Source organism: Stegastes partitus, unplaced genomic scaffold (assembly GCF_000690725.1).
Source record: "Stegastes partitus isolate 25-593 unplaced genomic scaffold, Stegastes_partitus-1.0.2 Scaffold748, whole genome shotgun sequence".
NCBI lineage: Eukaryota > Metazoa > Chordata > Actinopteri > Pomacentridae > Stegastes > Stegastes partitus.
The window spans coordinates 7,525-32,703 of record NW_007578479.1 but is presented as its reverse complement, the minus strand read 5'-3'; the positions used below and the strand labels follow the sequence as shown (position 1 = coordinate 32,703).

General features: G+C 41.8%; 1 protein-coding gene across 1 annotated transcript in view; it reads right to left on the bottom strand.

Moving 5' to 3' along the window:
- The window catches only part of LOC103364417 (contactin-associated protein-like 4), a 138,157-nt gene extending 113,082 nt beyond the window's left edge, over positions 1-25,075 (bottom strand). Inside the window, exon 1 of the mRNA XM_008291534.1 lies at positions 24,991-25,075. Within this exon, the coding sequence (XP_008289756.1) occupies positions 24,991-25,075 (85 nt within the window). The remainder of the gene's footprint in view (positions 1-24,990) is intronic.
- Between the last annotated feature and the right edge of the window lie 104 nt (positions 25,076-25,179).

Below are 25,179 nucleotides of genomic sequence, written 5' to 3'. Positions count from 1 at the left end.
CACCCAAAAAAATAAATAAAAATACAGTAACCCTCCTATCATTTTTTTTTTCTTCTCCATTTGCTTTACACACCGTGTTAGATTTATATTCTGGCCTTGATAGATAGAACAAGCTGATTAAAACGGATGAATTATTCAACAGGAGCCAGTATCTGTTCAAAAGCTGCCTGTGGCCCGACTTGTTAATTGATTAATTGAAATTCAGAGCAGTGTACTGCGCTAACTAATACCCTGAAGGTAAGGACATGGCAGGAGCGCTCCTCTCCTGGTTTAATTAGCATTGCTTTGACACATAATTAATAGCACAAGATGAGAAAATCTGATCAGGCTTCAGACCAGCATATGGCACCACCTACCTACTGTCCCACCTACAGTACAGCTGCAGATCCCTGTCAGGGACTTCATGCACTTTCTTCAAGTATAAAAACTGACACGAAGGAAATGACTTTGTATGCTTTGGGGTAAAAATCATGTGATGCCACCTGCAAATTACTACATTTATGCTGGCAAACACTCCAAGAAGAAGATTTGCATGGATAATACATGCAGACATTGGATGATGTGCAAACTTTGACTGGAACTTTCTTATTTATGCAGCGATTTAAGCAGGAAAAGCAAAGAAAAATATGGACGAGAGGGGTTGATGGAAATGAGGGGAGCAAGAACTGTAGACTTTTCTCAGAGAGTTGGAGGTGTACGAACTTCATGTCGAAGTGTGGCACAGTGCTGAAACCTGTCAGCTTCTGCCTCCAACCCATCTTGGCCTGCAGCAAGTCTCTCCCTTGTGCTTTGTTGCAGGAGTTGGAGTCGGGCGCCCTGCAGCCTGAGCAGAGCTTCACCAGCTGCACCACATCACAGTCATCAAGCCTGATTCAAATGCTCGTGGCTGCCAGAACGTCGACTCTCCTTATGCCATCAGTCATGCTTCCAGCCATCATCTGCTCTTATACTGTCCCATCAGTAATTCTGTTTCAACTAACTCCTGTTTCCTCGAGTCCTTGTTTCCTTGGATGACTCAACCGCTGCTACCAGCCCTCCTTCCCTCTCGTCCCCCCCTCATCGGCTTACCTTGGCTTCCAGCTCCTTGGATTCCTTCTGTCTACCTGGCTCCCCTCTCCCTTTCCTCCTGCCCCGCTCGGCACAGCTTCAGCTTCACATTCCCATACCAGCCTCAGCCTCAGGTTTCCTGCATCCTACCCAAGTCTAAACTCCCATTTTCCTGCTGCCGGAGAACAAACTCAGTGTGTTTACTACTTCCTCTGCATCCGGCGTCTGTGTTTGCATTTGCCCAACTGTGACAAAACTTGAATATAAAAAAACATCCCTACGGACAACACAAAGCTCTGGTTCTCCATTTGTTCCTCCGTTTAGGCCAGCAAACAACAAAAAATGTTCAAACAATAATCACACTGAGAATGACAAAACAACTGACTACAACCTGTTGACTCAAAAAACTTGATTTGCTATCGCATTACTCTCTAGAATAATTTAAGTCATTTTGTTAAATACGCTTCTAGATACAACTTTAAAAGCATCAGCCTTTTGCTGCTAAACAGCTCTGAACCATCAGGGCGGGAACACGAGACCAATGAGGGTGTCTTGGGGTGTCTGGCATCAGGATATTGGACGGAAATCCTTTGGGTCAAGAGGGTTGCAGGTCGAGACTTATTCCAGTGCCTCCTGTAGATGCTCAATCACATTGGGATCTGGGGATTTTGAAGGATGGGTTAACACTTTGGCCTCCACTGTTTGCATTGGGGGTTGTGTTTGGTCTGCAGTGTATAGGTAGGTGGAACATGTTAAAGCAACAGCCCCGTGAATCACAAGCAGAACATTGCATTGTAATGAGATCATCAATGTCATTTACTTCACCTGGTTTTACTATCGTGGCAGATCGGTGTATTTGCATTTTTGTAAAAAATAATAATCGTTGAAAGCAATTTCACGTCTGTAATGTAAACTAAATGAAGTAGTAGCTAGGGGGCCAGATAGCTTAGCTTAGCTTAAAAATCTGAATCAGAGGGAAATAGTTAGCTTAACTGGGTAAAGTCTGGTCAGTGCATACACCCATCACACCACCCCAACCTCCTCCCTGTTCTTTATTTTTAGAATGAACTATTTTCATGACGACATCTTGTTTGTCAACACGACAAGGTGCTGCTGCAATCAGTCTTTCTTTGAGAACAGTTTTGAACCGCTAGTGACACTTTTTAATGAAGCACTATTATGGCGTCATAGAAATGTCTGCATCACAAAGTTCCCCCGGTACAAGACCAACAATTTTTCACCATCTGCCGAGAGACTGCATGTAGAAATATACCACGGATACAAGAAAAGACTGCAGATTGTGTCTCGAAAGCAAATTCACATGTTGCATCAAACGTGATGGAAGTTTTAAAGGTGCTGTTTGTACTTTTTTGCACAGAGAAAGAAAACTTATTTCCAGCTACTTTGTGGGAAGAAGTTGTCTCTGTGTTTGAGTGTATGACTGTCAATCCGCCCTTAAAGCATTACATGCTGCATATTTTTATTTTCTTCTAACACTGATTGGCTCAGTTCAACGTGAATCCGATCTGTCAAAATCAGAACTATAATCAGCACAACAATGGCCTTTACTATGTGCAACAAATTACATGATAAGATGATGCATTTTGTGCTGCAGAATAGTGCAGTACTGTAGTGAGACACTGCTTAATAACAGGTTTTCTCCTTTGGTGCCAAAAGACCTGTCAGCCTCAGAGGGTTCATAAATGCACGTTAATGCGTATGTACAGGGAGCAGCCCACACAGGCAGCATCCTAATGCACACACCAATCTGCATTACACTAATCCACTGCAGCCTTTGAAAGGAGAGAACAAATCATCCTCCCTTTTTTGTTCGAGGCTCGTCACACTGAGCAACGATGTGAGTGGCTGTGTGGGAGACACATCAACCGAATGAAGTGATCAAAACAGCGACGAGGCAACATTTAAAATCTCTTCATCTTTAAAACACCGAGTTTAACTGGCATACACGCCGACAGAGACTTAAAACAAGCAGCTGAGGAGCAAGATTTTCACCAGGCTCCGGATCAACCGCTGCCGAAATCCAAAACACTCGCTGTGAATCATAATGCCAAAAATATGCAGATTTTAGAGGGAATGCTGCAGGCAGCATCATTCGTGCTAATGACTCCGGGGGAAAATATGTATAATAAAATATCTACTAATCTGCCAGCTGCAGTAAATGATTTGAATATATTTGCCTCTTAATTGAAAACATCAACACATATCCACAGAAAGGTTATTTGTTTCTTTCATTCTGGCAAAAGAAACAAACACATATTGACATCGACCTGACAACTTCGAGAAATCTATTTATGTCAGAAGTGCAATATTAAATTGAATGAGACACTTGGAACCTTTAAAATAAACAAAACTGCACTGCTTTAGTTGAAAGAACTGATGATGCCAGAACAACATATTTAAGCATTTTCCACCACATTCCAGTGATCAAGAGGATTATCTTCTGTATTGAAACAGAAAAACAGTGAAGCTTATAGTGAGTGACGACAGGTAATAAAGAGCCTGATGGTGGACAGAATTGAAAACTTGGTCAGTGTGTACACCCGTCCCTCCACCCCAACATCCTCCCATTTCATTACTTTCACAATTAATTGTTTTCATGATGACATGTCGTCTTGTTTGTCAAGCGATGGTGCAATGAGGATGTTTTTAAAAACACAGTTTCTGAACCACTAATGACAATATATGGATTGCTGCAAAAATGGATGCAGCATATGTTTATGATTGTTGCAAAATATTTGTATGTCAAGGTCTCCGGGGACAAGGTCAACCTTTTTACACCATCTGCAGAGAGTTTGCATGTAGAAATGAAACTCTAAACAACGATAGTAGGCTGTATATAAAAGATGGATGTAGTGACCATGTATTGGTTTGTCAGCTACCATTCTGAAGCCTCAACTTTAGTCTTCGGCCATCACCATTGTGCTGTTTTGAAACTGGATATATTGACTGAGAACTTGGGGAGACAACAGAGGAAGTGACCTGCCGATCCCTGCCTTATATTATACACAGTTCTAACACATGTTTAACTCTAAATGTGAAACAAATCTAAAAACAAAAATACAATGTTATGTTCAAAATGCTTATAACTAGCGAGTAAAACCATGAGGTCACGAGAAAGTTGTTCACTGAGGAAACAAATCAAGTCAGAAGTAACAGGATTTTCTAATTGACTTCTGTACAGTTGGACTTCTCTTTGCGACTAGAGAAGTCTCCCCCTGCTGGCCATTAGTAAGAATGTAGATTTACAGCCCCTCATTTTTCAGATGTGGAAGCTACGTCTAGCATTCATATAGAGTGTATGGAAAAGACAAGGACACCACGCTAATGAATAAACTATGAAGAACATGAAGAGACTGCTTTTGTAAACGTTACATCAGAGCAGCACTGAGCGACTTACTGGCAAACTGTAGCTGACGTGTCTCATCTTCTGTGTTTATTTTGTTTAAGAACAGAAGAAAACAAACAACAACAACAACAAAATACCATCTTTGTCATTTAAACATGTCAAATTGGTCACAGTTCTAACAGGTAATGAGAACAGACTGGCCTCTTCACAGTGTGCAACATGTTCTTAAGTAACTTAAAGCAGCTGGTGAAGCCAGCCGTGCAGCTTCAGCTTTAGAACTGTGCAAACTAATGCTGCCTTTCTCTCTTTGTTTCAACACCAAGGACACGGGCGTCTTGTCTGAAACCTCCTATTGAAATTGTCACTGGACCAAAGCAAGCAAGGGTTTGGCATTTATGTCGCAGGTGGTTGATTGACCTGTTTAGTGTCGTAGGCTCTGGCTGTCCAGTAAGGCCGGGTATAAAGTCTCTAATCTATAATGATTTATAATAGTTTGGTACGAATACACATATGGTTACACACCATCCTAGTCCTCGTAACTGCACACAAACCCTGCATATCTAAAAAGCTGAAAGCCTAATATGGGCTTATCTGTGGGAGGCCGGGTAAAGCATTTAACATGTAAGAACGACAATTACCTGGAGGTGCATTTCCCAGCATCCACTTTGGCCACATCTTTAGCTCCTATGCAAAGCTAATAAAAACCACACCAGTCTGTCCACTGGAGGCAAAGAGAGAAAAACAAACTTCCATCAACTGAGCATTTAATAAAATTTGTAAAATTGCATCACCCTGCCTGCGCTGTTTGTTACTGAATACAATAATTGTGTCAATTCCCAACACGGTAAAGGAGACAAGAAACTCTACATTTCCTCACCACTTATATCCAAGTTTTTTATAAGGTGTAGAGGAATTTCTGGAGAATGAAACCTCGCTTTGGTTTTTGTTTCCTGTGTGTGTGTGAGCGTGTGCAGCCTCTTCACACCTCCACTAACCACAAGAGCTGCAGTCGCTGCATCTACTTAGTTTTACTTTACAGCCTTCCTCCCTCAGGAGACGTTAAGAGACAAGTGCTCTTTAAAAAAAACTTCTCTGCAGATAATTTGCTGCTCTCAATCTTCCCGCTGCCTCTCAAACGCTCAGCTTTCCCGAAGTGCTAAAACACAAGGGCTTCTAGGTTTTCTTTGACTAACTGAGAGAAGAGTTTCTGTCCTTTTCGTAAAGTTGTGACGACAAGCATTGATGCAGAACTTTAAGAGACTTTACAGAACAGTGTAATTGGAGGTCGCTGGAGATAAAAAATAGATAAATAAATAAATACATGAAAAAGAAAAGCTGACAGACTCCAATTATGCAGCTGATCAGAAATATAGGAGATGGTGAGAAACATCTCCTGTCACAGCTTGCTTGATTGATCTTAAAGAGTCCGAAGCTTTAGTCCAAAGCGATCGTAGTTGCTTTTCCATTTATAGCATAAAGACATCCAGGACCTTCCGACTCACATGAATAAAAAAGAGAAGCGCACAACCTTTATACCAGATAACACATAAACTGATGAACTCCAAGTTCCTGTTCAGAAAAATGCTGCTCCAGGAAGCCGAGGATTGCAGGTGGCATCGCTGCAGACCAGTATTACACACATTTGTTCTCTGCCCGACTTAAATTTAATCTTTTACCGGAGCTTGAAGTGTTTTTATCTTCTTGTTGGTAATGCGCTTCACAGAAAATTCCATTTTTTTTTGTTGCTCGCTATGCCGGGATAAAATTTATCACAGCGTTGTAATATGACCGCAGCCAAGGCCAGAAAACTTCCTGCAGCTACACTCTGGCTCCTGAAGACCAACACAACACACAGGAGACTCTGGAAGTCCAAACATCTGCTTATAAATGAGTTGGAATTGTCTTCAGGACGATGGTGTTTTTATGAGGAACTGATTTCCTCCCTAATAACTACGGTGTTGCTTCATTCTGCAATGTGCTTAAACAGGAAGTCAGACTTTATGTAAGTTTAAACATGAGTAGATGTAACTGTGATATTGCTCATTCTGTCACTACAGATATCTGAAACTTGATCAGTCTTTTTATTAGGTTGCCTTTCTAGTCTTTTATTTAAAATATTTGAGATCTTAGCAGCTGAGAGAGGTAGCCATTCAGTTCCAAACCTGCACATTTCACAGTTTTACACTCAATTTTACCCTTATTTAGATTCCCGACACTTAGATTAAACTCTTTACTTTTCATTTATTTTAATTAAAAAAGACTTAGAAACTTATGTTACAGTCAGATGAGATGTCAGACGTGAAGCACTTGGAGGTGGTGACCCTGAGAGTATAAGTGACAGCCAGGAAACAGGTTGTGACAAGAACATTAAGGCAGCACGAATGGAGAGACCTGCTGTAACCTTGACTTAATACTGCTTTTTATGCAAACTATGGGATGCTGATGATGACCAGAAAAAGGCATGTAGAAGAGTGTGGTGTTTAAAACTGTTATCCTTTGTTTAATCGACGGAGCAGCACATTCGGAGAAACGCAGGAATCCCCCGTTTGAACGAGGCTGTTCCTTCAAATTTCAGATATGACTACTGCCACCTTTTTTTTTTTTTTTTGGCTGGGTATTAATATTTATGCCAGTGCGGTCTTAAAAAAAAAACTGACTGCTCTGCAAGCCTGAGAGCTGAACATGAACACACTTACACTCCTAAAAGCCAGCGGGGAGTGAAATTATAGAGGCAGTTGAGAATGTCACTGCGGGGAAACAGACAAGAGGAAACTACTAAATTCTCTGAGTACCACTAAACCCTCTCACACCACTGTTATCTTCTGTTTCACCTCCTTGTTCCATCGCTGACCCTCCTATTCCCTCTACCACAATCCACATTTATTGTTTCCCAGCTTCTTCTTACTTGTCTCCCCTTTTACGTCCTCGTTCTTTAGTTTTCATACCTGCTGTCCTCCCTGTCATCCGCCTCCTTCGTCATATCAAAGATGTGAGGCGGTGCGTCCACAAAGCAGATGGCGGCCCGTGCACACGTACAGCAAAGTCAGTGAGGGATAAAATGGGAAAGGCAGTCGAAAATGTCACTGCAGTCGTGAGAAACACAGAGGGAATACTACTAGCAGACATTCTGCAGACTGTGACCCCTGAAGTTTACCCTTTTCATACATTACACTGCTCTCCACACTTTCCATCCGTCCTCTGCCACACTGACCATCCCTCCTCCTCTGTTTCACCTTAAAGTGCTTAACTCTGATTTAGCGTTGTCGTGTTGTGTTGAAATCCAGCCTTCCCCTCTTGTCTTTAATGGCCACTGACTCAGCTCTGTCCTGCTCTCTAATACAAACTGACCGGCCCTGCTTCTTCTCATCAGCAGTCGCTGCAGAATATCAGAGCAGCAGGCTGCAGAGCTGTGGTCACGCAGTACCGACTTCATAAAAAATACACAGCGGTGACAGCGTTAAGCTGTGATCAGCATCTATTTTTGTAACGAGGGCACATTAGAGCCCGGACGGTGAGGTATGAAGTTATGTAGCTGCACCGACACTGAAGACACGTATTGGCTGATTAGTCTTGCAAAAGAAATTTTAGAAGAATGTGTGGGTCATAAGTAGCATATTAAGGGGCCAGCTTTCAGGTTTTCAAGGTGAAACTTATTATTCTAATGCGGGGAGACGCATGAAAATGTGACATTAAAATTCCCACAGCAGTCTGTGTCTCCTGAGCTCAGTGACACCAGCTGTCTCTGTCTGTGGCGTGATGTAGAGCCACTATTTCATCATTTTTACGGGGCTCAAGTGAGGGTAAAGGCAATGGCATGACTGTCACAGAGGATTTTTTGTTCATTTTTTTCTTTCCATATTCTTACTTGCTAGTTTTAGAAGGTTAACAATAAAGATGACAGAGACATCCCAGCTTTAGGGTTTTTGTTGTCGTCCCTGTGGTTAAATGGAATTTGCATAAAGGAGTTTTGTCTTTGGGTCCACATGAGCAGATGCAGTTTTTATGAGGTGTAATTATTAAATGCTGGTGAGACAACAGTAATTGTTTTATCGGTGCACTTGACAGCAAGACCCACAAAATCCTGAGTGGCTACAAATGAACGTGCGAGACCCAACTAATGAACTAAATGCTAATGAACAGCTAAGTAGTAGCATTTTCAATGACTCAAGGACAGTAGAAGAGAAAATGATGAATTACTTTTGAACGGACCTGTTAATGAACCTGTTCTTAATAATTAGCTCCTTGTCTGAAAGCATAATAAGATGGTTTATTTAATGACTTTTCCTTAATTGGTGTGCAATTAAAAAAGCTGCATTCATATACATTACTTACCTTGATTATTTACCACTAACTATATACATATTAGTTACGACTTTTTTTCCTTCTTGCATGCATCGTTAACTTATGATTGCTTTACTGTTGGCTGTCACTTCAAGTAATTAGTAAACAAACTGAAAAGTACCTACTGAGTTTTTAATACGAATGCACCATTAGTTCATAAATGAGAAGACAGACAAATTACTAGCGTACATATTGAACCTTAAAGTGTAGCGATGAGTTGTATGGGGAACGTAGGTGCACAGATGAGCAGTTAACAGTGCTGCTATTGCATGTTGAAGATCCCCTCCAGTGAAAATCAAGTTTTTATCTTGTTAACTTGTCCATATGGTGTTTACATATATATATATGTAATGAGCAAACTAACCTGTCAATGCCATACCTGACAGTTCCCACCTTGAGGCTGCAGTGTACCGATGACAGTCTCAAAAACACAGATTCAGACGTTTACGTTTGGTAACTTGCAGACTGAGGCTTTCTGCATCAGCATACCTCTTCAAATTCCGTCCAGTGCAAACATCCATCACTAGGGTCGCGGGGGGGCTGGAGTCTATCCCAGCCGACTTAGGGTGAAGGCAGGGGACACCCTGGACAGGTAACCAGTCTATCACAGGGCTACACTTAGAGACAGACAACCAAGCACACTCACATTCACACCTACGGACAATTTAGAATCACCAATTAACCTCAGCATGTTTTGGAACTTGTGGGAGGAAGCCAGAGAACCCGGAGAGAACCCACGCTGCACGGGGAGAACATGGAGACTCCACGCAGAAAGATCCCGGTGCCCCACTGGAACGCGAACCGGCAACCTTCTTGCTGCGAGGCAACAGTGCTACCAACTGCGCCACCCTGCAGTCCCAGTGCAAACATGTATGCTTGAATTACTGGATGGTGAAGTATTAAAACTTGCTATTGTGTAGAGTAATTTTACTGTTTGAGTAGAGTCGTAGGTGAGCTGGTGTGCTCGAGCTGCACCTACAGGGAAGGGATGCATGAAGAGTGATGCAGGGAGTTGATAGATATTCACGTTACAGAGGAAGCAATAGTGTAGAGTTAGATCTAAACCATACTAATTAGTGGATGAAACTTGTACCTACAGAAGTCAGTTTTTAGGGGTTTAGCCAATGACAAGAGAGGGATTTACTATTTAAGTTTTATAGAATTGTCCAATATGAATGTTCCAGCATCAAATAAAATGTTGAGCTCTCGAGCAAACAGACTCACATCTTTTTTTACATTTCGACATGACATAACTGTCTCTAAACAGGTTAAGTGATAAGTCAGGACAGACACGTGAATGTTTGATTCCTCATTAGGGCAAAAATCCATCGCTCCCACTGAAGCGATGTAAGCTATTTGCAATTATTCCTACTCAAGTCAGAGCAGTAAAAAGCAGCATTCCTTCAGTGGTGCTTTCCATTAATGCAGTAAAGGGTCGGACCGTCAAATATTCAACTGATGCCAAAGTTCTTTTGAAATCGTCAGTTTAATTTGTGAAAGCAGTCGTGAGTGCAGAGTGTCCAGAGTGTTCAGGGAAACGTATCGTCTTTTCTCTTGCGTCTCTTTGGGGTCTTGCATGTGTGGAAAGGCAGTTTTGAACATCTGCAGAAGATTCATTCCAGCTGTTAAAAAAAAACAAACTACAAAAGACTCACTTGAAACTGCCTAAAATGAGAGTATCATGAAAGTAAATCCAGAATTTGAAGCCACAAGTTACCTGAGATGATGACAACCCACATGATGAATGGTTTCACTGTTTTTGGGGAACAAGACTTTTTCTAGAGATGGCCTTCAACAAACACACCAGTCCAGCAGTTCCTATTATCACAAAGATGGACTGTAGTCCTCCACCTTCCAGTAACTACCTGTTTCTAGGACATTAAATCCAGATTCATGACCGCTGGTTTCTCATATGCTCCGTAACCTTGACTTCATAATAACCCATTCATGGCTCCACATCGCCTGCCCACATTTCCATAAATGACACTAAAGAAGAAATATGAAGAGGATTTACCCTCAGCTACTTTCCTTTTTCCTCATCTTGGCTCTCTGATCTGCCCTCTCATGAATCATAAACCACCAGGAGGTTTTCAAAGAATTTTCCCACATGTTCACACCTATGAGTTTAAACTTAAATGGTCTTCTCAGTGGAAAACAACCAGCTCACTGAAAAGCAGTAAAGTCCTCTTAGACGGGATTACGCAACAGCTGAAACAGACAGCTGGACTACACCATGTTCGTCGTTTTCTCTACCAGATTAATTCTGAAGGAGATGTGGAATACTTTGTTGGCTTTGAGACTGAATCGAGAACGCCCTAATATCCCTCTGGAGCCTCCATAGCCTAAATAACACTCTCTTTTTGAAGAGCCTTAATTGAGTTTGTAATAACATCCCTGAATTTACCATTCAGCCTCCAGCATCCTAACAATTCTCTGTGTGAATAATCAAACCATGCCTTTAATTGGAAGTAATTAGCAGAAACACTAGTGTCAAGACCACTGATGAAGAAATCATTTTGATCGGCTTGTCATGTCGTTTTTGCACGATCACTGGGCGACTGGAGAGCAAGCTGGGGGGAAAAAAAATGCTTCAAAATGAATTAATCTTACTTCCTAACTGACTCTCAAATAGCTTTCCAAACTCAACAGCTGACTTTGAGGACAGGACACCTTTCTTCTTCTCTGCAGGTAGAAAGTGAACGGACTACTTATCGCAGCTTTAAGTTTAAAACTTCGCTCTCAGAGGCCATGATCCACTGGGAAAATGCAAATCAGCACACACACACAGCAGAGAAGTAGTGGTATTATCTGTCATTAGGCTAGGATTAAAGTCATTTAGTGTTCTTGAGATTATCTGTCATTAAGCTATGATTATAGCACACACTCCAGTGGCTCTAAATCAGCTCCGAGTGGAGATAAAAACCTCAAGGAAGACTGATGAGACAGACAAAGCGAAGGGTAGAGCCACACTGACAACATACCTGAAGATGACAGCAGGGAAAGTGAGCGCAACCATCAATCCTTGGCACGCGGACGATGAGTAATCTGATTGATGACTTATGAGACAAAAACTATTTCATTCCCGTCAAAGCTGAGCCTGCTACAGAAGATAGCGTTATATGAATAAATGATGGCCCGTCTATTGATTGGAACTTGACCCCATTTTGCTCTCAAATTTGCCCACAGCCAGTAACCAACATGAGAGGAAGAGGAAGAGAGGAAACTCTGCCTACAACTCCCTGCAGCAGCTTTCATTCATGGTGTCAATTTGCATTCAGTTTGCAATCTAAGCTGGTGAGATCTTAAACATCCTCAGCTGATCACAAGTTGGCCAGGCTTGAACATTTTTAATAATATATAATGTTTTTTTTGTTTGTTTTTTAAAGTTTGCATGCACGTAGTGATTGTTTTGTGGGACTGACTTCTTTTGAGGTGTTGTCTAAATGTAAGCTGTGGTCAGGTCCTCCTTGAAAATGACAGCATGACTTAATGAATGTGTTAAGGAGAACTGGAGTCAAAGTTGGCACCTGCTCACTACAAAAAACCTCAGATGCTTGAAAAAAGCTTTATACCGTCATTGCCTACATTAATATGAAGCAGCAACATGTGGGGCTGGAAAATAAAGCAAACACTGAAGTGCCAAAACCTGCAGTTCCTCAAATCGCCACTTGGGGCTGGCCAAAGCAGCATGTTGAGCCACATAGATCTCCATGTTAAACTGTCTGACTTTACAGCAGAAATAAACATGTTTACAGTCTGGTACAAAAAACGGTTTTGGTCTATAAGGTTAATTTCTGCCTTCATGTAAACTGTGCGGGGCAGGTGACTCACTTGTTTAAATTGTATTAAGGTTAAAAATGATATAGAATTGAAGGTGTACCTGCACTGAGTGACATTTGGATGCAAGGCCTGCCTCCGCTCCACTCACACACCAACACCTCTTTGTTCATTTTTGGATTAGCTGAGTAGAGTTAGGACGAGTCAGGCACTGCCAACATGGCGATGGCCCGAGCCACTGCACTGAACTTCAGTAAACCGAAGGGTGTCATGAAAGGTTCATCCATCTTTATATACAGTCAGTGTGTTTCCTTCACTTTTCTTGACTCCTGTTCACCTCATAGACTTTACATTGTGATGATTTCACAGAAATATAGCTCACTTTTCTTGATGCTGAAGAGGTTTTACAAACATGAAACCTTCTATAATATACATACAATAGAGTCCAAGCCGACCTTGTATCCAGTTGGTAATGTTCTTTTAGCAGTTTTGCAGACGTCTCTTTATAATTGTGGTCGAGTGGAAAAATTATTCATCTGACACAAGCCATGTTTTCTTTGTAACAGCACAACGGACCATTATGCGTAACTTACTCTCTTGATACAATCAGGATTCAAGCTCTTTAGATCAAGAGCATTTTTCTGATCTGATGCCCCTGAAACCCCCTTTGTATTTGAGAAATAAAGAATCAGTAATACGATTTGTAAGATTTAAAGACAAATGACTGATTAACTGTAATGGTCGATGTCAGTGACAACCAAACTGCTGAGGGGATGTCATGTATACATGTAAGACATTATGTTTTCTGAAAAGCTTTTGGTGTTTGACACTATTTCAAACTTTAAAGATCATTGCAGCAGGTACCACTGTAGCCGTGCCTGCAGTGTGATTCTGGGACTGCCAGTGTTGTTCTGCTGGTCCCTTAGTCACAATTATTACATAACCGCCTGTAGGCAATTATTTTATCATTTTTGCATTATCATTAGAATCATCTCCATTCACGTGGGTAGAAAAAAGTGGATGAAATTAAATTTTACTTGCTGTTTCCATGTCATTTGTCACCATTTTCACTCCTGTCTTCTGCGTTGGTTTCATGGCGCCAAGTATTTGTTTCGATGCGGTCAAGTTGCATTTCAAAGTGCATCTATTGACACTGACATCATGGATTTAGTTGTAAAGCTAAACACCGCAGCACTGCTGTGGGAAAAGTTTGGCTTAAAATGAAACAGGAGAGTCCAATAACTTGGTGGAGGAGATTTGTTGAATTCTCAACCAAAAACTGGGGCTCAAAAGTGTTAATACCACCTACCTAAAACTAGTCAAGGCATAAAATAAACAGAAAAAGGCAATTAAGTTGCATATCACAAACATCTGTATGCCAGTTAACCCTCAACTAAAACTTCATACTTGGGAAAGCCCCATTCCTCACTCTGGTCCAGACTGAAATGAATAAAATGTACAAATACAAGCAGCCAAAGCCAACAGGAGTTTGAAATGAACATGGAGCCTGTGAGTGCCGCTGGGTGGATTTCTCAGTGACATAAAGTTGCTTCAAATGTCACAGCAATCCCTTTACAGTTTCCCAACTTGTGGACAAATTAATGAAAATTTCTGGGTTCACAAGGTTTTCTTCTTACTTGTAACTTTCATACCAAAAATTTCTTTATAATTATGACTCCTAGTAAAAGTTTTTTTCCAACGTGAACTGAAAATGGTCCCGTGTTTCAGTGACTAACACCTAGAAGCCACGAGCTCGCTGTTCTCCTCATTAAGCAGCGAAACGACTGCTACAATTACTGTGAAGGAAGAAACACAAACATCATAACCCCTCAGGATGTATTTTAGCTCCTTCCGTTCACTCTCTGACAAACAGTTTCAGTCAGACCTTGCCCCCGGCACCAGCAGAGCACCGAAACAAACGACGTGTGGAGAGAAGTCATGGACGATTATGAAGTGATTGATGAACAGAGGGGCGGCTCTCCCAGGAATAAATGGCTGAAGGACAACTTACAGGACTGAGTGAGCGGTGCATTCTTTGTTCTTCTATTTGTGGCAGTTTTTGTCAATATTAATGCACTATTGTGGAGTATATCACATGCTCAGTCCATTAGTCTCTGCTCATTTGTTCATCCTGCTCCTTTCATCCGATCCATCAAGTCATTTCCTTTCTGAAACACTCTGTCTTGTTGTGGGAATCTATCATAACTTCTGTTTGTCATCTATCCTTCATCTTCATAGTATTGATCCAAACTTGATATCTTTTGCCACTGTGGCCTGTGGTCTCGCTTGCATTTTTTTTTTAACCCTTATTTAACCACGCATTTTGAAAAATCAGCTCAGGAGTGAATTTTCATGAAGCAGTTTAGCCTTATTTCAACATTCACACGTGCTACAAATTTAAAAGTGTATTTGCAAAATTTGCACATACAAGTTATGATATACTGTATGTTTGTGTATCTGTAGCACTTGTATTTTTCAGATTGCACATACTTTTATTTCATTTTTAATCAGACTTCTGTTACTTTTTACTTCCTTGCACTGCTGTAAACACTTTTCCTCCACCAAGGTGACAGCCAAAATGTAATTTGTTGGTTTTTCTGTCGGCAAGATTATGCAGAAACTATGTGGGTTAATTTTATGAAACTTATTAGAGAGGTGGAGTGCATGCAAAGGAAGAACTCTGTAAATTCAAATCACTTCTGCTAAAATTTCAAGATAGGTCACTGGCCTTGGTGGAGGACAAGCATCCTTCTAGTTTTTTTTACAAATTCTATTCATGAATATAACTTTAACCAGATTTCCCATCATTAAAGTTTCATTTCATCTCGTCTTTTTATTCCCTTTTGAAACAGCCAGGCCAGTATTCTGTCTTTTAATCTTCTTCTAATCTGGTCATATAAATAAGCAATGAGGAGGCTCGATGTACATTACATCTTCAGCTTTCTGACCGCTCCTGCACTTAAACTCGCACTTAGACTGGGAATACTTGGTAATTTACTGCCTGAGCCAGGAGGAAGCAGAGGCAGGGAGTGTCCTTCCCTCCACGGAGGAACATTACTGCGTTTAGCGGGAGGTCAGATGTGTCTCTTTCACTCCAGGCAGTTACATCTTCACATTAATGTGCTTACATAAACTTTAACCTCGTGTTTGCTTAAAACACCCAGGGCCAATCTCATTAATTTAAATCTCCAGCTGGAAGAGAAACATGCACGAATTTATTACACGTTCACATCAGCCCACTCACCACCGTAAACACAGAGCCAAAACCAGTACCAGTACAGACAGTTTGTTTCTGGTATTTTTTTAAGAGGGTCTCTGCAGAGAGCATTTCAAAGTTTGAGAAAATAATCCTAATAAGGTTATCAGACACAAAGGCTCCAGTTCTTCTGGAGCTTGAACCAAAAAAGGGAGTAAAAGTCAGGATCGTTCTGTTCCTGCTGCTTCGACTGTGACCAGTATTTTTTTAATCTGTCCCTTCATTTACATTTATTTCATATATATATATCCCAACATTGCAGATTTGCTTCAAATGGCTTTCCAATACGTATGTATACACTGCTGCTATCTTCATAAGTGAAAAACTCCTCCATAAGGAGCCTTTAGCAGAGAAAAAAGATAAGAAGCTCAATGAAGAGTAACAGAGGAGGGATTTCTCCTACAGAATGTACAGACGTACAAAATACGTTCCGTGCAGGAGACTTAAAAATAAAAATAGTACATTTACAAAACTTTAGAGCTGCAACCTGCATCTTTCTGGAAACAAAACACAAACGAATAAATGTTCTTTTGGTTGTATCTCATGAATCCCAGTGTAACTGTCTCTGGTTATCAAAGTTAGACTTTGATATTGGGATGCTGCTTTAAACAGTGTCATGGCCACATCACAGCATCAGCTCAAGCTGGGGATCAGTACCATTTCATCAAACCTAAAACCACAATCAAATCTACTTCTCAAGGTCAAATCCGTTTGAAACCACTGATCAAATAGAGTAAACAGACACATCTTTGACCAGTGACTATCAAAGTCCACCTCAGAATGCAGCTTTAATAAAATGACACAATGCAAAAGACTGGAGCTGCTACATGCTGAATGTCAGTCAGAGCAACAGTTAGGCACCTGAATGTCCTCAACTCCACCGTCCTCCTCCCCCAAAAATGTCCTCCAATTTCACCAAGTCCTTCAAGAAGAGTAGAACAACATTCCACAAGCAGCACAGACAACCTCATTAACTCTGTGCCACAAATCTGTTACAGTACACGATTCAAATAGTCGGAACACTGACTTGTGATTTCTGATCAATGACCCCACTCTCCATCTGCCCAGAGTCATTTCCAATAAAATCACACGTTTATTTGATGGTGTCCATTCTGTGTAGTGATGCAGTTTGTTGGACCAACAAATACTGAAAAGAATGGATATAATTTAATAAAATATCATATGCTGCATCAGTACCATTTTTTAAATAATATATATATGTAAGTTATATTTTGTGCCTTTATTGGACAGTGCAGTGAGAGACAGACAGGAAAGTGGGGGAGAAGAATGGGAGGAGGACGTGTGGAAAAGGGTCATGAGCAGAATTTGAACTCGTGACCTCCACATCAGGACTGTAGCCCGGTACATGGGACGCCAGCTCATCCAGGTGAGCTGTAGCCGTGCCCCCATTTGTTCAGTACCATTACCTCCAAAGATTGGATTCAGAGATTCACTTTTTTAGATTCAGCTATGGCCAGCTGCATGAGAAGACATAAATAATAGAGTTTGTAGTGGCTGCGAGTAAATTAATGAACATTTACATCAATTATGCCGGCTATTAGTTTTCACAACTTGTAGCCGCAAACTGAATATGAGAATAATCGTACTGATTTTTTTAACAGCTGCAACATAAAGCTGACTTTAACAGCTGATTATAAGATCCAAATGTTGAAGGTTCTCATACAGATTTGAGCATCTAAAGCTTAAAATACTGACTTGATGAATAAAAGGACTCCCATACATTGAACATGCAGTGATCAGAATGCTGTGTTGTAATTCAAAATAGATTTTTAGCTGTTTAAAGAGTACGTCGCCAACCAGGAACAGGATCCAATAAAAAAAATTCAAAAGCTGTCACAACCCAACATTGTTACGGAAATAACTGCTGTTGAAAAACAGCAAGAAACAAGAGAGACTAAAACTATGTGCAACCCAATAAAATGTATTTTTAAGACTATTGTGTTGCAGCTATGACAAGAGCATCACTCTCTCACCTCAACAACATCTAAGAAAATGTAGAGTTGTTCACTGGGGATTGCTGAGACACATCCAGATAATCATAAGTAATCCCTCATTAGAGTGGACATGGTATGAAAAAAGCAAACTGCTTCTATCAGGACATCACACACCTAAGTGGTGGAATTTATTTACTTTACTTTGAGTTAGCTTGTACTGAGCATTGACTTAAACCAAACACACCTTTAAATAATCCAAGCTATTGTGTTTTATTATTGGTATTCAGCATTCTTGAGGAAATCAAACCCTGCTGATCAATACCAGAGTTTACCTCAGTTGTATGCATTCCTCAATTTGTTTGTCCTTCCGAGCTGAAAATAAACTTTGGATATGAACACAACACTGGCCTTCACCTTCGGTTGTATGGTACACTTAACAATAAAATCTAACTTGGTGTACCTGCGCTGAGTTTATGCTTCAAAAAACAGAATAATCATCCACAAAGAAAACTAGCCCAACAATTTTTTTTAGAGGAAGGAACCACTTCCTAATAATACAGCAAAACTAATTAAACAAGCCACTAATTAATGTGGAGAGACATTCAGGGCAGTGCTATACTACTCAGATTATGCTTGAAGAAACAGCAAAATAAAACCCAACAAAATAACTCACAAGGGATGAAAACTTTCTGAGGGCACAATTAGAGACACAGCACACTTCTAATAAACACGGTTTTCCACTGCCAACATCTTAGAAACTGGATTCGAAGTTCTCTCAAACTGGCAAACTCGGACTCATTAGCAAAGCACTTTGGTCTATGCATGTCCAAGGATGTACACGTTCTTGAACAGAAGCAAAATCTAATCTCCAACTGCCGTCAAGCTGTGGAATGATGTTTATATGTCTGGTGGAGAAACAACCTGCACCTCCAAACCAATGCCATGGTTCTCTCCTGTTGCCATTGCACCGGACAACCATCGTGAAGAAGGAGCTAAGTTGGCAGCAAAAGCTCTTAATTTACAAGCTGATCTACATTCCAACCTTCACTGATGCTCCTGAGCTCTGGGTAGTGACTGAAGAAAGAGACCACTAGTACAAGCAGTCCAACGAGGTGTCCTCCGTAGGGGGGTTGAGCTCAGTTCTAGAGATAAAGTGGGGACCTTGGACATCCAGAAGCTCAGAGTAGACTTGCTCTTAAAACCAGCCAGCTGAGGTGGTTTGGGTGTCTGACTGATGCTGTCTTGGCACTTGTGGAGGTTTTCCAAGCGCATCTATCTGAAAGGAGACCCTGAGGCAAATCCATTGTTTCTTGAAGGAATTACACATCTCACCTGGCCTAGGAACGCCTTGGGATTCACCACAAGAAATTTAAAATCATTGCTAGGGAGAGGGATGTCTGGCACGCCACCACAGCCCAGCAGAATAAGTGTAAGAAAATGGACGTATCGTAAAACAGAAGAATCCACAGACAGACACCGTTACAACTCATCATCTCTTCTGCCTCTGTGTTGTTGAAAAAGTTGCAGTAATTTCCTGGTTAGTTCAACCTCCTTTCTGCTTCCGCTACATTTAGCGGTTTCCGGATAATTTGTTGTTTTCGATTAAAGCGGGGAGTTTGGGCGTACGAAAACAGGTTTAGTCTGGCTGACTTGTTTGTGCATCTGTGATGACAGCTACATGCTTTATGCAGAGTGCAGCGTGCCCCGAGGCAGCATTGGATTCCGGTTTGTTTTCTGCCGCTGTGACTGGAAAAATTGGTCTCTCTCTCTCTCTGGCTGTGCACAATGGATTTCTCACTGTAACATTTCTGAACATAAGTGCAAAATTGTTGCGATTGACAGAAACACTCGCATTTATATGCTGAAGGACCGACACACAAACTTGATTTGTCATTGGAGGTTCTGAATTTGCTGTTTGCTTATATTTATGTCAAGTCACTTATTTTTAAAATACAAGAAACAAAGTGAAATGCATCACCACTAATAAATCTACTCTAACATATGAGGACTTTTTATTGTGTTTGTCACAGGTATTGTCCCAGGCCTGTTTGGGGCTTGCCTTGCCAGTCAGAGTTGTCGGCTTGTAACACTTTCTTTTCATCATCAGTCTGACATTGTTTCCAGTCTAAGAAAGTTTGATGGAAGAGGGGATTCAATTTTCCAAAACCAATCACTAGAAACCAACATATCTCTGTAAATCTAACAGCATCTTAAGTTGACAACACATTGGGTTTGTTTTGGGTTTTAAGAATTGAGCAGTGGATAGTAAAAACTGGTATTTTTAACCGATTCAGAGCAGCCTCTATTGCAGCTGCAGCATCCATCCATCCATCATCCATACACCGCTTAATCCTCACTAGGGTTGCGACTTAGGGCGACAGCATGGGACACCCTGGACAGGTAACCAGTCTATCGCAGGGCTACACTTAGAGACAGACAACCAAGCACACTCACATTCACACCTACGGACAATTTAGAATCACCAATTAACCTCAACATGTTTTTGGACTGTGTGGGAGGAAGCCGGAGAACCCGGAGAGAACCCACGCTGCACGGGGAGAACATGGAGACTCCATGAAGAAAGATTCTGGTGCCCCCACCAGGACGCAAACCGGCAACGTTCTTGCTGCGAGGCAACAGTGCTAACCAACATCTATCCTGAATACAGAGCTCACTGTTGCATCTTCTTCTATTGCTCCTTGAGTCTGGCACACACCTCAACAAACGTCCTTCATTGACGTTAGTTCCATTCATGGTGCTAATTGGCTAATCATTAGCCGTTCTGCAGCACTCAATGGACTGATTTTTCCCCCAGTCTTTTCCCATCTGCTTTTTCCAGATCCACCTGTCTCCATCCCTCACTGGTGTCCATCTGTCCACCAGATGTCCTCAGACTGTCCCGCTCACCTGACTCCTACACCCATTTACTCACCTGTTTCCCAATGGCTCATTAGTTCCCTCCATAAATGCCAGCTCTCTTCCTTCTGTCTTTCGCCGTTTTGTCAGTGTTGCCTTGTGTCTTTTTGCTCCAGCTGCTAAGTCCTGATCTTGTAACTACCTGCCGGTCTAAATGTAAGCTTTTCTAATAATTAGTTTCATTATTACAGTCGGCAATTGAGCATCCATCCTGCTGCTTTGTTTGCAAACTGAACAAATTAATTATCAAATGGCTGTTTGTAATGTGAAAGATGAAGTCTGTGGTTCTGGTCTTTTGTCATCTTTCAGTTTTAATGTGAATGAACGCCAGTTACACAATGACAAAAACTTGGAAGTTGAGCAGTTAGAAGCTAATGACCAAATACTTCTTCAGGAAGTGAAGAATGAACACTGGAACTAGACTCCAAATGAACGCTAATGTCAGCTGGATGTGACACATTGGTATCACCATAGACAACATATTAAAGATGGATATCACCTATGAGTCTGAAAAGTGAAGCCAATGCAGAAGTGACTTAAACCTGCGTTCTTTCTAATGACCAGCAGGGGGCGACTCCTCTGGCTGCAAAATGTAATTGCATAGAAGTCTATGAGAAAATTACACAAATTCTTGCTTGATTTGTTACCTCAGTAAACATCTTCCTCGTGAGTTTATTGTTTCTGTCACTAGTTTTGTGTCTCCTTTAAAACAGCACGATGTTCATTTTGTAATTTATGGTTATATTTAGAGAAAAACAGATGATAAAGCAGGGTATGGTTCAGGGCAGTGCTACCTGCGAACTGACAGGTTTTAGGATTGTGACAGCCAGATTCCAAATTCAAAGCTTTCAAACAGTGGTCGCTCACCACAGTCGCCATGTCCATCTGTTATAGCAATTTATGGTACACACTGTATGTTACCTGCCCAGTTCTATCAACAAAGCTAGCATTCAACTGGTGAACATAGCATAGCGATCATTTGCTTAGAAGTTCATGTGGGAAGGAAAAAAAAACTGCAAGGAGAGAAACGATGAACTTTAGTAGCCAGTAGTTGTAGCTATCATAGCCAGGTCGCCAAAAACATGACTCTGTTTGCTAACAAGCAAATAACTACAGATATTTTGAGAACCAATACTTCTGTACCAAGTCAATGTCAAAGAAAAATCTGAAAACATGACTTCATTTGTTTTTCTATTGTACCAAGCATAACAGATTCCATGGATATTTGAGGTAATAGGAAAAAAACAACAGGTGGAATGACTGAGGCAGGTGCAGCAACAGGTCGACTTCAAGACTTGTGCATGGAGATATTTTGTGTTTGAGTCCAGACTACTAAAAGCCAGTATGCAAAAGAGCAAACACTTTAAATTTATCTGAGCACTTCAAAGACGGTCACAGAATTCCAGATGAACCAGTTGCAGCTGATATCTTTGTTGTAACCTCTCTGAAATGTCGTTATTGTTTGTGAATTGCAACAGCTGCATGTGTTGTAGCAATGCTCCACATATAACGCTCACAAAGGCTGACGTACAGACCATTCAGTCTGTTGAGATAGAACATTCTTTGTCCATATGTGCAATAGGAATAAGAGCCTGTATCTGTATGGATTCAGTCATCCAGGTCATGGTGCAAAGCAGCTCGGCTTCTCTTTTAGGCTTTAGCTTTGTCAGTTTACCTCAAACCTCTGGGATGGAAGGTAAAACATATTTAAAACCTAAAAGAGAATCCTGCTCCTTATTACTGAAGCTCCTATGGAATATCGGTGATATTGGTACCAGCCACCAAAGGTCAGGCATTGGTCGAGGTAAAGCAATATGTTATTTACAGCTTGTTTTTCTGGCTGTGAGTGGCCACGAAATCTCATCAACATCAACACTCCATCTGCCCTCAGCTGACAATGGCTACTGCCAGCAATGGGGAAGAAAAACCTTTCAGTTACATGTTGGGCTCTGTAAACCCTGCACCAATCTGCCTCCTCCTCCTCCTCCTCCTCCTCCTCCTCCACACTCATGAAAGAAGCCGCTTTAAAACACACAGAGACTCCATCATGCTGTTAATATCAAAAGGCGATTAAACGCACAGTGACTTTACGGCCCTGCGGATAGCTGTTTCACACACACTGACTTTCTCGAATCTCATCACATAAACCCCAGCGCTTCACTCCTCGGGCTAACAACTCATCGGAGCGCCATCTGTAGCTGTTAAAATATGTATTTCTACTTTGTTGTCATTTAGTACCACCGCCATAATGAACGGTGAACTGTCTCTGGGGGGCCGGGGATGGAGACGTGAGACTCCGTGAGAAACCTGCAGTTGGGATCCCTCCACCTCTGCAGTCTTAACTTATTATGCTGCTGTGGTTTATGGTCCGTGCATGATGAGTGCGCTGCTGGGTCAGGCTGTGCGACACAAACACAGAGAGAAAGCAGAGCCAAGACCTTTCAAGCTGGACACAGAAAACTGATATACTAATCGCTGAGGTGCTCTTTCAGGAGGCTTTTACAACTTGATAGACGAGAAAATGGGAGAAATAAAGTACGAGGATTGGTTTGGGTCTTCAAAACCACCTTTCAGCGTGAGCATGAGGCAACGGAGATTCAGAAAATAACCTGAAGATGCAGGGAGAAGAGAAAAGAGCAGGCAGTACGGGGGGAGAGAAAAATGAGGCGATGTGGTCATGAAACATTCAGAAAACATGCAGGAGGGGGAAGCTAAAGAGGAGGAGCAGAGCAGCGCTTTGATTCAGATGCAGCAGGAGAGCAGAGATCCAGGTAGGAGAGGAGCACAAAGAGATGGCAAACACTGACAGAATAAAGAAGGAGAAGATGAGAAAGACTAAATCTGTTGGCAAAAGCGGGGAGCTCAGAGCAATCAGTGGGGGAGAGAGAGAGAGATGAGTCGAGCAGGAGAAGATGGACAGTTAGCGGCAGGAACAGCAGGGTGGGATGAAGGAGATGAAGGAGATGAAGAAAACAGGCAAAATGGAGATAGTACAAAGCAGAAAGATGTAAATTCAGAACATTTGGCAAAGCTGTTTGTTTCAGCAACAGAGACCGGACCTGCAAAGTCCCTCTGACATCACCTTTTTCTCCCTTCATCTGTCCAGCTGCAGAATGAAAAAGCAGAACCAATCCCTCACTTACTGCCTCTCAGTCGAATGCCTTCCCATTAAACTACAGCAGGACCACCAAGGATCGCTGTGCACGTTTCTTCAAATGGCATTTTTATGATAATGTGGGAGGCGCAGCCTGTCACAGAGAAGACTGGAGGGATGAAGCCAGAGAAGCAGAAATGGGCTGAGGACAGTGATGATGGTGATGTTGGATGAGGGTGTAAGAAAAGACAAGAAAGGAAGTGAAAACCTGGGAGAGATTAATTTATTTTTTTAAATGCTCAGGAATAGAGAGAGGACCAGATGAGTTGTGGAAGAGGAGAATAAAACCGTGGAGACAGAACTTTTACTACCATCTGCTTTAGTTACATACAGTAACGTCTCATTACGCACCCAGAATCCTGTCAGTTTTTCTCCATGTCTGTCCTTGAATTTCTCTCCCTGCCTGTACCTCTAAGGCAGAAACAGACATCCCTGCACAATCACAGCTGAGCATATAGTGGAGTAAAGAGAGTTTACAGAGTCAAACCACCTCTCCAACCCGCATTCAGCCTCGTTTTCTCTCCCACACCTGGCTGCTCTCCGGAGTGTTGGAGCACAAACGTGGCTCAGTCCCTGGATGCTCATCACGCTGCGCTGAGCACCAAATTAACCAGGAGACAAAGACATAATGTTGGTTCTGTGCACACAGCGGAACAGGAACGCATCTGATGACATGAAACTGTGCGCAGGCTGTTTGTGTTAGAAAGCATCATGTGCAGAACAGCCTTCATCCTCGATTACGAGATTACATTTGGACCCTACAACCAGCCAAATAACTTGATATGATTACGAAAACAGCGGAAAAGCGAAAGTTAGTTTCCAAATATCCTCGGTTTCACTTACATTTGTGGGCTAGTGATGCTGATACGGTTCTATTAAATAGGAGAAAATTCAATCACTCTTTCCATATCAACCCACTTCTGCACCGATGCGCAACAGAAGCGCGTAAAATCCCACAGCTCTCAGAAAAAGAAAAAAAAAGAAGCCAAGCATTTTCGAAAATTACCACAACAAGTTCACAAAACAAACAGCTCGCTATTTCTGCATCCAGTAAACAAAACCCTCGTAGTTTTCAGGCGGTGTGACAGAGTGATTTAAAGCCTCCTCTCCGGGGCTGCGCTGCCCCGGACTCGCTGCGTCTCCTCCGGGAAAAGTGAAAAGCGCACAGCCGGCTCACCTTCTCCGGTTGTCCCGTACGAGCAGGAGAGGAGCAGGGCGACCCGAGCGATAATCCCAGCGACTCTTTTAGTCCCCAGATCCATGATGAAGCGGCGGGAGGCTGCAGAGAAGAAGCCCGGCGGCGGCTGGAGGAGAGAGACGGCGGACCTCTCCTCTCCAGCTCCAAGAGAGATCTCCTCAAACCCGA